General features: G+C 50.6%; 1 protein-coding gene across 1 annotated transcript in view; it reads right to left on the bottom strand.

Annotated features, from left to right (window-relative positions):
* LOC147724958 (E3 ubiquitin-protein ligase TRIM39-like) overlaps positions 1-17,459 on the bottom strand; it is a 113,332-nt gene that overhangs the window by 11,770 nt on the left and 84,103 nt on the right. The window contains exon 3 of the mRNA XM_086967094.1: positions 6,549-6,779. Coding sequence (XP_086823220.1) covers positions 6,549-6,779 — 231 coding nt within the window. The remainder of the gene's footprint in view (positions 1-6,548; positions 6,780-17,459) is intronic.

The following is a 17,459-nucleotide window of genomic DNA, read 5'->3' as shown; positions in this document are numbered from 1 at the left end:
CTCGCACAAGGAGCCACAAGGGTGCTGACGTCATACCTCAACACACACACAGTATTTGGTATTCTGAATAGGGTTACATAACACAGCACAGCTTGTGATATCCCAAATGGACCCACAAGACAGCAGAGGTTTGAAATTCAGAAAGAGGGCAGATGACAGTACAGTTTGTGATATTCTGAATACTTGGGGCCCGATGTAGGTAGGGCTTTACCGATCGGTATTGGCCGAAAATACCGATTTTTGGCCCTTACCGATCGGTAAACAGCCATCGAGATGTAGGGAACCAAAAACAGAACGAATCGGATAGAAAACCGATTCGGAATGAGTACCGAATGGGAAAGAATCCGATACGTACATACCGAAAATCGGATATGTAACGATTCGGAAAAACACCGAATCGGTTACAAAGACCGAATCGGTCCTTGTACCGATTCGTTAGTGACACCGATTCGGAAAATCACCGATTCGGTCCTTGTACCGATTCGTTAGTGACACCGATTCGGAAAATCACCGATTCGGTCCTTGTACCGATTCGTTAGTGACACCGATTCGGAAAATCACCGATTCGGTCCAAGAACCGAATCGTAAGTGACACCGAATCGGAAAATCACCGATTCGGTCCATGTACCGAATCGGAAAAAATACCGATTCGGACATGATCCGAATCGGAAAACATGCCGATTCGTATGAATCTCCGATCGGGAAATTCCCCGATTCCGACAGTTGGGGAGATGTAGGGAGGCACAGAAACACCGAAATCGGCTCAAAATCGGTAGAATTCACTCGGTATTTACCATGGATTGCAATCAGGTGGTAACCAACTCCAACCCATATAAACAGTCCCAAAATGCATTGCAACTTGCAGGATGGCAGCTTTCTATGTCATTGCGAGGCGGCTACGGCTACAGCAGGAAGGACAGAGGGAATGGCTAAGAAATGAACAGGTCTACAGACAGAGGATAACCCTGTTCATGCTCACTGAGGCTGAGATCCTACAGAGATACAGGCTGGACTCTGACACCATACTTGAGCTCATCATGGACCTTAAGCCATACTTGGACCACCACACCCCAAGGGCACACGCCATCCCTGCGCACGTCCAGCTGCTATGCAGCCTACACCTGGTAGCGTCTGGCAGCTATCAAAGTGGAGTAGCAGCAGCAGGAGGGGTGAGCCAGAGCAGCCTGTCAAGGTTCTTCCACATATTCCTTGACGCCATGATAGACAGGATGGACCAATACATCTCATTCCCTGCAACCCACGCAGAACTGCTACAAACCAAAGCGGACTTCTACCAGATGGCACACTTTCCCCAAATCATCGGTTGCATAGATGGCACGCATATTCCGATTTGCCCACCAGCGGACACCGAATACATATACCGCAATCGGAAATCTACACACACCATCAACGTGCAGGTGATCTGCAATGCCAAGTGCACCATCACAGACCTGGTAGCAAAATTTCCCGGAAGTACCCATGACTCCTATATATTCCAACAGAGCGGCATATATGCACGGCTGATGGCTGGCGATTTTGGAGAAGGATACCTCCTAGGTGAGCCACATCATCAGACCCCCATAACACATAGTAGGTAGGTGTAATACATGTATGCATGTGTCTAATGTGACCCCTTTCTCTTCCAGGCGACAGTGCATATGCCCTCCGCTCATTCATACTCACCCCCTACCTCAACCCCTCCACACCCAGCCAAAGGAGGTATAACCGGGCCCACATACGCACCAGGAATGTTGTCGAACGGACCTTTGGCATCTGGAAAAGTAGATTCAGATGCCTGCACAAGAGTGGAGGTGCAAGGCAGTATACCCCCATCACCTGCTGCAAGATCATAGCTGTATGTGCAATGTTACACAACCTTGCGGTCAAGAAGGGCACTGAGGTGGAGTTGTCTGACTACGAGGACTATGACGACGACGAAGCTGTGCCACTGACACAGCCAGCTGGGGTGTGTACGCCATGTGATGGCAGATACAGACGTGAGGAGATCACTGAGAACTATTTCTGACTGAGTACAGATGCAAAGACAGCTAAATGTTGCTTGGAAAATATAATTTTTAATAGTGATGCACCACAGTTACAGCACTGAAGTGCATCAAAAAATGGAGTCTGTAAAAACAAATAAAGTCCAGGGTACTGGTTTGCTCATCCCCCCTTGTCAGGCTATTTTTTGGCCCGCTTGGCAGACCCACTGGGGTGTCCCTCGGCCCCCTCCGAATGGCCAGCAGCATCAGCGGATCGCCTGGTGCTCCTCCGCGGTTCAGATGCAGCGCTGGCCGGGCTGCTGCGGCTGCTGCTGTCTCCAGCATCACCCAGGTCCAGGGCAGGATTGGAGGCGGCGTTTGATATTAACATGGCCTCCATGGCCGTGGTGATCCTGGCCATCCCCCTGGTGAGCTCAGCCGTGTGCTGACTGAGCACGGATTCTTGATTTGAGCTTCGATGGCACAGCTGTGCGGTCGCCGCTGCAAGGCGGGCCATGGCCCGGTTGAGCACCCGGGCATCCCTCCTGCGCGCAACCTCATGCTCCTCCTGCCTGCAACCTCATGCTCCTCCTGCCTGGCAGATGAGTGGGTGATGGCAGTGGTCAGCCTGCCCAACCCTGCTGCCACCTCCTTGTTGCTGTCCACAACAGCCTGGAAACCCTTCACCAACTCCCCCATCTGCATGTTGTGCTGCAGGAGCTGGCGTTGGCAGGCCATGGTGGATCTGGCCTGTTGGCGCTGGATTTTGACCATTTGGCCCTCCAGGCCCAGGAACACACTGCCCTCCCGTGCTGGTGCAGCAGTGGTGGTGGTGGTGGCACGGCGTTGGGCACTGCTGCTTCCGGCCTGCTGACTGGGCTGGGGTGCCACTGGTGGGGGTGTGGTGCTGGCAGGTCCCTGAGCCCCTGCTCCCAGGACTGGTTGGACAGGTGGCAAGGCCACGATTGTGGCAGGAGCTGGTGTAGGCGGAATGATCTGCCTTGTAGGGGAGTTTTCGGGTGAAAATTGCAAGGGGGGTGTGCTGGACAGTACTGGGGAGTGCACTGGTTGGAAATCAATCACCAGGTCTCCCTCCATTCCAAGCCCTGGGGTGTCTCCTTCCTCATCCTCATCCTCCTCCTCCTGGCCAGCCTGGCTGTTGCTTGGCCCTGCGACAGCAGTGTTCGACGTTGATGCTCCCTCTGCTGTCACAGTGGTGCCGCCTGATGGTGCCCCTAGGTACAAAGAAGCATTTGTAAACTGAGTGCCGATGTATTACAGTCAGTACAATTATGGCATTCCACATGTCCTTGCATCTCCTTACACTGTGTCACACTGTTTCCTGTCTTGTGATTCTGCACTGACATATTTGGCTAACTTCTGCTGACTACATGTACCATGATGCTTGTCTCTTGTATGTTGGTGACAGTACAGTGCTGGTGTTTGCCTATGCATTGTGTCTAATGGGGAGGTGTCTGGTAGGGTGTGTCATGATGCGCATGCTTCTTACCTGTAGCTGTGGCTCTCGCAGTGCTGTCCAGGGTCCCGATTCCTACTATGCTCTCCCTCTCGATGGTGCTGGAGACAATTTCCTCCAGCTCGGTGAGGGGTGGCGCCGGGGTCTTGCCTCCTCCGGTGTGTCCAGCCTGCCTTTGAAGGTCAGCCAGCTTCCTCTTGGTGAGGCTGCGGAGGTCGTAAAACCTTTTCTTCAGTTCCTCAATGGACCTGGGGGTGACACCAGCAGCATTGACCTTCTGGGCGATGTCAGCCCACAATCTCCTCTTGGTGCTGTCTGGCACGTTGAGGGACAGCTTGCCAAAGAGCTGGCGGTGCACCCTCACCACCTCCTCAACCAGCACCTGAAGTTCGGTGGTGGTGAACTTGGGCTTCCTCTTTTGGGAGGACTTCTGGCTTCCTGCCTGATCTGCCATTTTCTCCTGCTCAGTTTGCAACCTCCTTCTCCCACTGCTGCTAACTGTGTGTGTTGGGCTCAGGCAGGCTTTCCAGAAACTTCTAGAAACTTCTTAATTGGCTGCACCTGCCAGGGTTGCCACTCCCTGTTTGGGTGGGGGAGGGGGAGCCACCTCATTGGCTGAATCGCCTATTGCCGATTCGGCTTTTACCGAATCGGTAATATCCGAATCGTTAAAATCCGAATCGGTATTATCTGATTCGGTAAAAGCCGAATCGGTTCATGCAATGCATTCCTATGGGCTTTTTCGCCATGGGTCTATGATTGCCGAATCGGTTTTTACCGAATCGGCTTTTACCGAATCGGTATTCGCCGAATCGGAAATATCCGATTCGGTGGTAGCCGATTCGGTGTTTTCCGATTCGTTGTTGGCCGATTCGGTAATTTCCGATTCGGACCGAGCTGAATCGGAACGTACCGAATCTCATTACCGATGCCGACCGAATCGGTATTCAATCGGTATTTTTTTCCTACATCTCGTTTTCCGATTTCAAAATACCGATTCGGCCCGCCTCGGTATTTTGAAATCGGAAAATCGCGTTTACCTACATCGGGCCCTTGATGTATTAAGTCTCTTGTTCCTGCCATCAGACGGCATATCCACATAAAAACTTCTCCACTAGAAATAATTGATGAAATACCAGAAAAATAGCTGGCATTATTTTTCCAGCGTGCACCAAGCCAAAATACTTTTAAAGCTCTTGTAGGGAATTAAACGTAGGCGTGTAGATAAACAAGGATTTTATATAAAGCGCATGGTAATATCGTTAAGTCTCTTGTTTCTGTTAGAAAACATCTACTCATACAAGCTGCAACACTACAACTGGGTATAACTAGTACTCAGGAAAAAACATTTGTGTATCCTATATCATGGTGTTTTCATTTAATATAGGTGGTTCCAAATACTCTCAGAGAATTAGTCAAACTTGAATGGAACAGCCTCTGCAATTACATTATGTTTTACGTAAAAATGTGACTTCGCTCTTCTTTTTTCAGTTTGAAGAACAAATTATTAAATTAATGGACTTAAGTATTTCAGGTTAGGAAATATTTATGATCAGTAGCACCAGAGCTTAGTTACATTTTGTATAATCAGCACAGAACCTAATTAAACAGGGGGGTATCTAACATTGGTGCAGCAGGTGCAGTGAATCAGGCCCAGAGTCCTTAAGCACCCATTGAACCCAGATAATTGGTGCATTTTATTATCCCAATAATAATAAAATAGGCCATTTTCATTGCTTGCACCAAGGCCAGTGGCACAGTTTCTACATTACAATACTGGATTAAAAAGCATAAACCTGCTGTTCATATGGCTGTACCAAAGTATGTAACCATGTTTCACAATGTGACCGTTTTACGAGAAACTTCTTTCTCCATCTGGACACATGGTTTGTCGGTAAATGTAAATAAGGAGGTGGGACGGTGCTAGCGGGACTGACCAAAACTGCATACACTGTAGAAATTATAGTCAGTCTCAACCAGTACTCACTCTAATTATTTAAGTTCCCTCAAAATAGCATTAATGAGGAATGTATCAAATGTGTTAGTATCATGATATTTTAGCTTAGGAGCTGAACTGAAATATATTTATATTTTACTCTGCTTTAAAGATGTTTAGGGAGATTTTTAACAATATAAAAGAACCATTAACTGCATTTACAATGAGGTCACGTGACACAGCACAATGTGATTTTCTGAATGGGGTCATGTGACACAATACAGCTATTGACTTTCTGAATGGGGCTACATATACACGGACTGTAGTATTCCGAGTGGGATCACATGATGCAGCAAAATAGGTTAAATGATCCAGTCCAGTCCTGTCTAGATATTTCAAATGGGATAACGTGACACTGCACAATCTGTGATATCCTGTATATCACACGGGACAGCACCATCTGCGACATTTTGAATGGGGCCACATAACACGGCTCAGAGTCTGTGATATTTAGACAGGTTCACAGGACAGCACAGTCTGTAATATTTGCATACATGCCAACATTTTATGACAGGGACGTGGAAGATTTAAAAAAAAATTGGGAGAATGAAAATTTTCATTGACTTCTATTTTAAAAAAAGCAATTTCAGGCGGGAGACAGTTCAAATAAAGCCACTTTGGGCGTGAAAAATCAGTAGTCTCCTGCCTAAATCGGGTCTATTGGCACGTATGCATGTGATATTCTGTAGAGAGGTGAAATAGCAGAGCAGATAAAGTGACATTCTGAGTAGGGTCACCTGACACTCCACAGTCTGATATTCTGAAAAGAATCAAATGACACAGATAAGTCTGTGATATTCTTAAAGAGGTCACGTGATACAGTACTGTCTCTGTGTAGTCACATGACCCAACCTACCTTACTCTTTATACCGTGTCAGGCTGTCAGTATACAAGTAGGCTCCTCTGTACTGAATCAGTCTGTTCATTGCGTTGGGCCGTCAGAGCAGAAGGATTTGCTGTACATTTAACTTGTCTGTATATTTTGTTGGATTATAACAAATTAACCCGGTCTGTTGATCATGCATGTTCTCCACATACATTCAAAGCCTCACACACCATATGAATGTACAACTTCTGTATTGTCTTGTCTCACCTTCAGGAGGTTCACCGCTGGTTCCTTCCATTTCTTCTCTAGATCAATTATCAGGGCATTAAGAGAAGTGATTTGATTGGACAGACTGGTGAAATTTGCTTCTTCTACCGCAGTAATTGTCTTCTCCATCTGCTCCAGTCTCTGGTACAACATCTGCTCTTTCTCTTTCAGAATCCTGCGGTGTTCCTCAATCTTAGCCACAATTTTCTGCTTCTCCTCTCTCAATGTGTTCTGTCAGCATCAAAGAAATGATGGTTAGATTCTGGGAAGCTTTCAATGAGCACCGCCATATGTAGTGTGTAGGCTGGGGGGGGGGGTCACAAGGAATTCTGACAGAAACCAAAACTAGGGCTGGTGTCATATTTAGGGGCGCAGGTGGTGAAAGCAAGAAAAAACTGTTTTTATTTGCAGCTGTACACTCTTGCTACCTTCCCTTCTACTGTCTTTGTTCTCTGCTCCCACCCACATTTCTCCCCTGAGATGTGCTCTGTCCATCCATCTCCACAGCCCTGTAGTGAGATATACACTGCCCACCTACACAGCCTTACACTGAGCTGTGTTGTACTCACCAACACAGAGCTGTGTAATGCCCAAGTATACACATCACAACCAGGAGTGCCCCAGGAGCTGTGTTTGCAGAGTGGTGGAGAAAGGGTGAGTGGCCTCCAAAGACCCCTTAGAAATTCTACTGTGTGGGACTTACTGGAGGCAACAGAAGTTGTAGACGGCCCCCAAGGACCCTCAAGAGCCAAAGGGGGCTTTATCCACAAACTAGTAGTGTACCAAGAAACGTACTTCCTGGTGCACTGCTACTTGGTGGAAGAAGATCCCATTAGTACTGAGGCCCTCAGGAGTCAAGGGGTCCTCATCCCCCCACCAGCAGCGTGCAGAGAGGCATGTTTGCAGAGTGCTGAAGTAAGGTGAAATGGCCTCCCACCACCTCTCAGCAATGCCGCTGTGTGGGGCTTACTGGAGTGACAGAAGGTCTTGTTGGCCCCTAAGGACCCTCAGAACTCAAGCGGACTTCATCCCCCAACCAGCAGCACGCCAGGAGGCGCATTTGCAGAGTGGTGGAGAAAGGGAGCAGGGCCTTCAGCGAGTCGCTGTTTTTTTTTCATTCTATTATTCTACTTTTTGGAAGGGGGCTGCATTGCCGCCCCCTTCCCTGAGCTATTCTGGGCCCCAGGGACACATCTTCCTGTGCCAGACCTTTGCTTGTTTTATCCCTGCGAGAGCCAGCATTGCTTTGAGATTCATGGAGCTGCTAACATGCAGCAATGAAGCAATGTGTGTTTTCCGGCTCGCCTGACAGCGGACAGGGAAACAGACATGCTCTGTTTTCAGCTAGAGCATTTTTTCTGTCGCTTGCTGAAATCAGGCTGTTTGTAGCACCATAGCAAACCTCAATGTCCCGGGTGAGGTCACCCTGGGACATTGCTGGAGCCGGCCCTGGGGTGTGGCATTCCCCAGGCCCATCTAGGACTCCAGGAGGGGAGGCTCATGGCCTCCCTAATTTTTTCATGTATCTCTGGGGAGGTGGTGGATCCCGGGGCCAGGGGTCCACAACGGACCCCTTAAATTATTGTGCTGGTGCCCCAGGGATCTGGCAGTCCCTGAAGCTGCGAGCGGGGAAAATGGGCCCCAGCCTTCCTATTAAAGGTCTGGGGAGGTGGCAGTTCCCAGGGCAATAATGTATGTGCCCCACAGAGAGGTAGTCCCCGGGGCAGCTGGGGGGCCGGATGGTCTCCGCATTCCAATACTTAAGTGCCTCTGGAGGAGGTGGTCTCTGGGGCAGTGGGAGGGGCCACGTGAGGCCCCCTGTATTTCCAGTATTTACTGCCCCGGAAAGGTGGCGGTCACTGAGGGATTCATTACGCCTAGAATGGGCCCCATGAACCCCCACCTTAATTTCCTTCATGTCCCAAGGATGTAGCCCACCTGGGGATTTTAAAAATACAAAAAAAAGGCACAGCTTTTTTAGAACAAGTTGCTGCAGAGCCACCTGCAAGTCTGCTTCAAAATTAAAAAACAAAAGATGCTTGTTAACCCCAGTGAGGTCCTCCACCACCATATCTGGGTTGTCAGTTTATTCCTACCCTGCCCCTTTTTCTTTATCTTTGACTTTGTTTGTGGGGCTCGGCTTCAAGCTGAGTTCCAAGATGGCTGCCAACACTTCCTGGTTGAAGTCTTGGCAGCAAATCAAATTTTAGTAGGATCCACGAGTCCAATGCAAAGACTTGCGCCCCCAGATATCTATATAATTTTTAATTCGATAGCTCAAAAACTACTGAATGGATTTACACCAAATCACAAAAAGCATACTTTCTGGACCAACAAATAGCTTTATGCCAAATGCGGTGTAATTCCCTTCCGCAGTTCAGGCAACTCCCCAAAGACATAACATGTGGAAAATGCCTTTTCGAACCCATCTTTTTTTGCGGCCTCTCCATGGCAAATCACCTCTAAACTTTCAACACAGCAGCTGAACCAACAAGCATTTGCAATGCAAATGGTCTCGCTTTTTGGACCTTAGAAGTATTTAGCTATGCAGTACATTAGGTATGTAGGGCTTGCTACCCTTAATTGGGGGGGGGGGAATTTGAAGTTTTTTTGTTTGTTTTTGTTTTCTTTTTTATGGTGAGTAGCACGCTACTTCAGTACCCACAGAGGATTAGTGGTGAATTAGTATAGTGAAAAATAAGAAAGTAATTTGAGTGGTGGATATGTTAGTCAGATTATTTGGATTGAAAAGGATTGTGGAGGTATAGAGAATTCTTAAACAGATGAATAAACACAAGTAAACACACAGAGACATGTGTAAACAAAGACACATAGACCGACATGCAAATATACTAGACAAGATATCATTACTTTTATGTCCCTGGGGTACAGAGGTCCATAAGTTTTTATGTTGTGCCATTTGAAAGGTTCCTGGGAATAGCTATAGGCAAACTAGTTTCACCATAACTATCGTTGCAGGATAAAGTACACTTCTAGGCCCTGTACTCTCTGAAGAGGATAAGGAAAGAACCTCAAATCCTAATGCCTGGTTGGAAAGGGGTATCAAACCAACAAGAGCAGCTTGAGCCTGCATTGGCAGAGGACAAGTGATCCAGATCTCAACTCCATCATGGGGAGACGAATTAGTATAAAAGACTACTAGCACACATACATCAACACAGAAAATACTTTGGTAAATCGTTCATGCATTGCAATTATCAACGGGGAGCAGTGATGGGAAACAATGTTTTCCTCTTTGCACTACTACTACAGCCGACATATCAAAGTAGCTTCAAAGGCTGCTCATTGATTAAATACAGGAAGTCTACTGCCGTTCCTGTGACCAGTCCCTTAAAGTCTCATTCGCTATCCTCTGCAATATGTTATTTGGTTCACATAAACAGCAAACACACAGCCCTGCGCGAGATGCATTGGAAATGTAAACATAGTTCTCTGGTATGCAAATTTACACCATTATATCCGTTTGTAATAGCAATTCTAACAAAAAAATCTAGTATGCTATATTTTACTGTGCATGCCCCTAATAGCACCACCTATAACCCAAACGTAGTCATCATCATTGTATCTTTATTTAATGTTATTGAAAAAAAGAAAAACACCTAAATCTACAGTACATCATCCCCAACAGCAACTTAAAAACAATAGCTATAACATCATAAACATTTTGAAAGTGAAGTGATGTGCATGCTGCCCAGGCAGGTAACAGAGCATCGAGGCTTCTTAATCTACAATCCAAGATCTCTGAAACACATTTTTAAAACAAAAGCCTACAAAGATTTCCACAATAATGCTTCCAGCATAATCAGTTGTAAAATGTACAAAGTAAAAGGCCTGCTGTTTGGCAGATGGCAGTGCAACGAGGACTATGGCTCAAAGATCAAAGAACCACAAAAACGCATTTCTAAAAAACCATGGTAGAATTATAGCCTGATAGGTGTCTTCACATTTATACGTATGTACCATGGCTAGAAAGAAAGGTGAGACAACCATAGCGTATCATGAGATCTAAAATGCTATGGACAAAACTTCGGACCGATGGACCCCCCTTTTATTGATTTCCTACGCCTTGCTGCCATTTTGAAAAAGCATTTGTAATGCAAACTCCATCCGCTCATAGTCTTTAAAATGGCGAATGTTGGGGGCGTGGCTAGCAAGGCGATGTGAGCGGACGCGATCTGGCGGGGCTCCCTCTGTCGCCTACCTTTACGAGCTATTATTGCGGAGTCGGGGGGCCCTGAAGTAGCCCCCGGGGCTCATTGAGGGTGTTGGGACACCAAGAGTCAGCAACTGACCGGCGGCCGCCTCGGGAGACGGCTGGTGTGCGGTGCCCGGTGAAGTCGGGTGGAAGTCCGGGAGTGGCGACCCGCCATCTTGGAGGCCCCTTCCGGGACTGGTTCCGCTCTCAGCGATCGGAGGAGAGCCCGGGTGTGGAAGCGTGGCTTGGGGACCTCAGGGGGGCCCTGGAATACTTTGGAGCTTGGGTGTTTGCGGACACCCCTCTGGCCCCGAAGAGTCGCTGGCAGGAGGAGACGGTGGGACCCGGTCACGGACCGGAGGAGTGAGACTCGCCATTTTGTGGGCCTGGAGAATTGTGGCGGAGGTCCGGGCGTTTGGCCCTGCGGCTGTAAGTGCGGTGCCTGTTTCTCCGACGCAGCGTGGTGCGGGGGTGCCCCGGAGTGTGCGGCGGAGCGCCCCTTGCGGGGTATTTGGTGCAGCGACAGCAGCGGTGCGGTGCCGGGTGACCCCCAGGTCGGTGCGACCCGCCATCTTGAGCATTGCCGGAGAGGGACACTGTGGCGAAGGACTCCCGCGAATCGCACTTTGGAGGGTGCGGAGCGGCGAGTGCATGGTGCCTTGGAGGAGCTGTGGTGTGACTTGCCGGAGCTTTATTCTGGGCCGACTGTGGCTGGTCTGGCCCCGGACATTGACGATCACCGGTGTGCTGCAGGACAGTGACTGGACGGCGCAAGCGGGGGCGCGGCCCTCGATAGGCTCGGGCTGGCCGAGACTTGTGGTCTGCTGTGGGCGAGGGCCGGCCTCCAGGAGAGTCTTCAGAGGTGGGCAAAGCTTTGAGACACCAAGGTGCGCGGTGCTGAATTTGCAAGCGGGTGACGGAGGAAGGCGCAGCCCGCCATTTTTTGTCTGACTGGGGGACTGTCTTGGGAGGCCTGGCGCCCTGAAAAGTGGTTCTTTGTGTGGGGTGAGTGCGAGTTGCCTGTCACCCTCCATCTAGTCCCCGGGTACCTTGGTCAGTGTGGGGCTTGGAATGTGAGAGGGGCCTGCTGTTGGGGCCTAGATTTGCACATCCCTGGAATCTAGCGGCGAGGCCCACAATCTGGGTGCTGGAGCACACTCTGTCGCCTGGAAGCATAGGAGGGAGACATTGGTGGAGCGGCCCTGGACTTCGTGGTGGCTGGCTGGGCCTCTTCTTGGCCCCGGACGCTGTTGTGTGGACCCCTCTTCCAGTTGATTTGTGACCTGTGGGTGGGTGGGGGCCTGATTGAACACCGCATAGTTGAGGTACTTGGGAGTGTGTATAAGCCCTTGTCTCTCTCTGTGGCTAATCCCCCGTGACCTGGCCCGTTCCCCAAGCTAGTACGGGGTTCGGCAGTACCTCCTAACCGGGAGGGTACAACGCTGGCCTTGACGCACGCCAATAAAGGAAGCAAAGCCGACCCGGCTGCGGCCCACAAGGACAACACGGTCGTGGCCATGTGGGGCAAAGCGGGGGCGCCTGCTACTAGCGAAGGCCCATCTCGGGTTGATGGAGATTCCCCACCGGTCACTCAGGCATTCATGTCCACCTTTATGGCAGAGCTGAAAATGGAGATAGGATCCCTGCGGTCTGAGGTGTACACTTGTGTGAAAAAGCTCAGAAAGGAGGTGACAGACCTTGGGGAACGAGTAGATGGGCTGGAGAGGACAATGGACACGCGCACAGAGGCTCAAGAACACCTATGACAGCGTTTGACGGCCCTTGAGGAGCAGAACATCGAGCTCCAGATCAAGAAAGAGGATTTGGAGAACAGAAGCTGGCGCAACAACCTCCGCATCCGGGGAATTCCGCTTGGAGAAGAAGGGGAAGACATCATGGGCTATGTGGCGCAACTTCTTCACGAGGTCCGGGGAGATGCGGCTGCCTCACCCCCAACTCTGGACCGAGCGCACCGAGTGGCAGCCTCTGTGGGGAGGCCGGGACTCCTTCCGGACATCTTGACCAGAGTTCATTTTTTCGTGGAGAAAGAGGCAATATGGAAAAGTGCACGTGATCAATCAGACCTGCGATATAAGGGCCACAAGATTCAAATCTTTCAAGACTTGCCGCCTAACACCCTGAAGCGGAGGCGAGCATTCCGACCAGTGACTGAAAAACTGGGTGGCATGAACATCGCCTACCAATGGTGTCATCCATTTGCACTTATATTCCAATGGGAGTCCAAGCGCAGAGTCCTGCGATCCTACACGGAAGCGGCGCAGCTTCTCGCATGCCGACATCTCCTCCGGCAAGTCCAGCTCGGCCTCCTAGTCGAAAAACGACGCCGGCCGGCCCGGACTGGACCACGGTACAGACGCACCGGCGCCCCTCCCCTGTGGAGGGGAACTCGCACACCCGGGCCAAACAAGACATTATAGGTGGAGAAGTGTGGCTCACTGGTTAGAGCAGGCAGACCCTGAAGCAGAGGTCAAACCCGGGACCAGGGTTCAATTCCCGACGCGGCAGGGTCTTGAGCTCAAATGTCCATGGACTCGATAATTCTCGCTTCGGTGCCTGACCTAATCATGGGTTCACACTCTGCAACTCTGGGCATTAAGCTTGCTTAATCTCCACAACGGCCCCCCGCGGCGGGATGCCTGGCTTTCACCTTGGGGATGCCCTGTAGGGGCTATCTCACAGTGAAAAAGCCAGGACGGGTTCCCATGGCAAGCGCGGAGATACCCCTTCGGGGGTCGATTCAGGCGCTATATAAGAAACATAATAATAATAATAATAATAATAGCCCACATTCGGTCTCTTGAAGGGGACAAAGCGGAGTCAGATGGGGACTCCCTCATACCTTGAAGTATGATTTCCTTGCTTCCCTCCTAGTGTGGTGATCATGCACCTGCCGATGCTGGACTCTGTGAGTCGAGATGTGGTGAGACTCTTCGCTTCCTAACCCAACTCCAACGACTGGGGTTGAGGGGGCAGTGGGAGCCCCACGACCATTTGTACTTTGGGACCGCCACAACCCCCTTAGTCTGCCCCCTAGGGAGTGACATCCCGGAGAGTGTCCAAACCAGTGGGTATAGGATGCCCTGTAATTGGGTGAGAGACCTTCGGCCCTGTTGGCCGCAATTGTTATGTCTAAATGACCGGCCTCTTAGGCCGCAAGTTCTTTCTTTATCTTTTTCTTCTTTCCTTCGTTTCTCACTGCTCTTTTTTCTGCTTCTCTTTCCTTCTCCTGGGGGCGCGAGGAGGGGGTGCTGGATGTTGATAGGGAATGGTTGGGTGCGGGCCCAGGCCTGTGGTGTGTGTGATGTGGGTGGAATGGCAGTTGTGGGAATAACGATTACTTATGGCGACACCTAGTACAGCTGTGGGCGCGCGTAGCCCCCTAAAGATCCTGTACCTTAATGTAAAGGGCCTTAACTCACCTAACAAGCGCAAGCAGGTGTGGCATTATCTCACCGGCCAGAATCCAGACATCATATTCCTACAGGAGACTCACCTTCTACAGACTGACACTGCGCGCATGGCACACCCTAGGTACCCTCTCTAGTTCTTGTCGGCTAAAGACACTAAGACAGCAGGGGTAGCGATACTGTGCAGAGGTGACATCAGGCGGGGAGAAGGCAGACCCTTTCGGAGTTGCGATGGGCGCTTTCTCAGAGTGGGTGTGGAGGTGGGGCGTCGACGCCTCACACTGTGTAACATTTATGCCCCCAACCAGGCGCAGGACCGCTACCTCAGAGATCTCCTGAGAGATCATGTGCCGCAGGACGGATCCGCGCTTATTGTGGGGGGCGATCTGAACCTGGTCTGGAGCCCGGAGCTAGATCGGAGCGAGGGCTCATTTAGTGGTACTGGGGCAATGTCCTAGGAGTTACGCAAGCAATTTGCGGACCTGGGGTTATTTGACACATGGCAGTATTTCTCCCAGACAAGAGGGAAAACTCGTACTATTCACATGCTCACCGTTCCTAATCTCGCATTGATTATCTCTTTATGTCCCATGATCTCGCCTGTGATGTCATAGGGGTAGAAATGTCTGATATCTCAATTTCTGACCACGCTCACGTGGAATTGCTCATACAGGATCCAGCAGCCTGCCCTCCTCGGGAACGGAAGTGGTATCTGCCCCCAAGTATCCTTCGGGATGCTGCGGATGTTGAGGACATTCGGGGGGCCATTGTTTCCTACTTCGAGCGTAACGACTTGCCCGAGATGCCCTTCCTGGTGGTCTGGGATGCCTTCAAAGCAACAATACGGGGGCACATCACGTCCCTTTCGATAGTGAGGTCGAGGGAGGCGTGAGCATTGGAGAACAAACGGACAGAGGACCTAAAGAAGGCAGAGGCACAAGACCAGGGCGACTCCACCCAGCGATCGAGGAGGCATCTAGCTAATCTTAGGGGTCAAATCAGGATGCTGCGCGCCAATAGGGCTGAAACTTCCCTGGTGGCCTTAAAGCAGAAATATTTCGAGTGAGGAGACAAGGTAGGGAGAATGCTGGCGAGGAGGTTGAGGGCTAAAGCTGCTAAGGCACATATAACAAACGTATAACTGCCCAGCGGGACCAGGGTTGCGGCCGCAAAGGATAAGTGCCAGGCTTTCAGGGAGTATTATACGACACTCTATATGGAGGAGAAGCCACCCCGAGCTCGTGCAGGACGTACTGGGGCAGTATGGCAGCGCGAGGTTACATCCTCATCTCGCGCAACTCCTGGAGGACTCGATCACGCAGGAGGAAATAACCTCAGCGGTCCAGAGCTCCACCTAAGGAAAACACCGGGGCCCGATGGCCTCCCGTTGTCCTTCTATCACATATTCCAGGCGCAGCTAGGGCCCTACCTTCTTCTTCTTCTTTCACTGACGAGCAAGGGCCGTCCCCGGACATGGGGAGGGCTGAAATTGCTTTAATATTGAAGCAGGGAATGGACCCCGCCCTGTGCTCGTCGTACCGCCCGATAGCCCTATTGAACACCGACTTTAAAATATACACCAAGATACTGGCAAAACGATTAGACCCCCATATGCCGGGCCTGATTGACCCCGATCAGGTTGGTTTTATCCGCGGTCGACAGGGGGCAGACAACGTACGGAGAGTAGCACATCTTGTGGGCAAGGCCCATCACTGGCAGATCCTGGCCTGTCTCCTCTCCTTAGATGCCGAAAAGGCGTTCAACCGGATGGATTGGTCCTTCCTCCGGGCGGTCCTCCATAAGATAGGGCTTGGTCCGAAGATGGTCACCAGGATTATGGCGCCTTACATTGCACCGCGGGCCAGGATTAGAGTGAACGGGCAGCTCACAGAGCCGTTTTCTATAGGGAGGGGAATCAGGCAGGGATGTCCGCTTTATTATTTGCCCTGGCGATAGAACCACTGGCGGACATGATTCGCTGGGCCCCCGACATCCATGGTATCCGGATAGGCGGCCTTGATAATAAAGTAGCACTCTTTATGATCTCATCCTGACACTTACTAAGCCCCAAGAGTCTCTACCGGCAGTACATTCTACGCTTTGTCTCTTTGAGCGTGCCTCTGGCCTGAAAATTAATCATGGCAAGTCCTGGGCGCTCAACCTTACCATCCCAAAGACAGAAATTCCACACCTGGAACAGATAGCCCCCTACCGCTGGACGACACAACACATTCGATACCTCGGTTTGCAGTTGACTCCCTCGCTAGAGGGCTGGATGCATGCCAACTGGAGGGACTGTCGCCGAGCGGTTCTGGAGGATTTGCGAAGATGGAAACTACTGGTACCGTCTTGGCTGGGTAGAATCAATGCAATAAAGATGTCCATCCTACCCAAAATACTATACCTGTTTCAGTGCCTCCCCACTCCCACCCCGTTGCAAAGTATAAGAAGCCTGCAGAGGGATCTAACCAACTTCATCTGGGGGAAAAAGAGACCCCGCTTCTCACAGGCACTCCTTCTGGCACCTCGAGACCGGGGGGATTGGCGTGTCCTAATCTGGTGGAGTACTACTGGGCTGCCCATCTTCGCTTCATAGTAGAATGGGGCACTACAGAAAGTGAGAAGGGGTGGCTCCACATGGACAGAGCCGTGACTGGCCATAACATCTGGGAATTGGCATGGAACCACAAGGCGGGGCGCTCCCTGAGCGCCTACATGGCGGTACCCACGAGGAGGGTGTTGGAAATCTGGGATAGGATAGCAGTACGTCGGGGCCTCACCACCTTTCCCTCGCCGCACACTCCAATTGAAGGGAATCCGTGGTTCCCACCAGCTCTCCGCACCAGAGCCTTCCGTAGATGGTCCCAGGGCAATTGCAAGGTGCTTACGGACCTCTTCGATGTGGGCACCCTTAAAACCTTTGTGCACTGTAGGGAGGACTTCCGACTACCACTTGATGCCGAGATGCAGTATCCCCAACTGAGACACTGGGCAATGGCGGATGAGATGTATCGGGCGGCTACTCGCGCTTTCACCCCGTTCGAGAAGCTAGCTCGTTACTTCACTGATTCAAAAGTTCTGATCTCAAAGATCTATCACATTCTGCAGCACCCCCAGACGCCGCCTTCACATAAGTATCAGCACCGTTGGCAAGCTACTTCGGGCACTGACATCACATCAGCACAATGGCTTCGACTGTGGCGCAACATACCTAAAGTTTATCGTAGTGTACCGCAACAGGAGAACGCATATAAAATGATGACCCAG

Source organism: Lissotriton vulgaris, chromosome 4_1 (genome assembly GCF_964263255.1).
Source record: "Lissotriton vulgaris chromosome 4_1, aLisVul1.2, whole genome shotgun sequence".
Classification (NCBI taxonomy): domain Eukaryota; kingdom Metazoa; phylum Chordata; class Amphibia; order Caudata; family Salamandridae; genus Lissotriton; species Lissotriton vulgaris.
The sequence above is the reverse complement of the archived record's forward strand: the minus strand, read 5'-3'. Positions and strand labels throughout refer to the sequence as shown.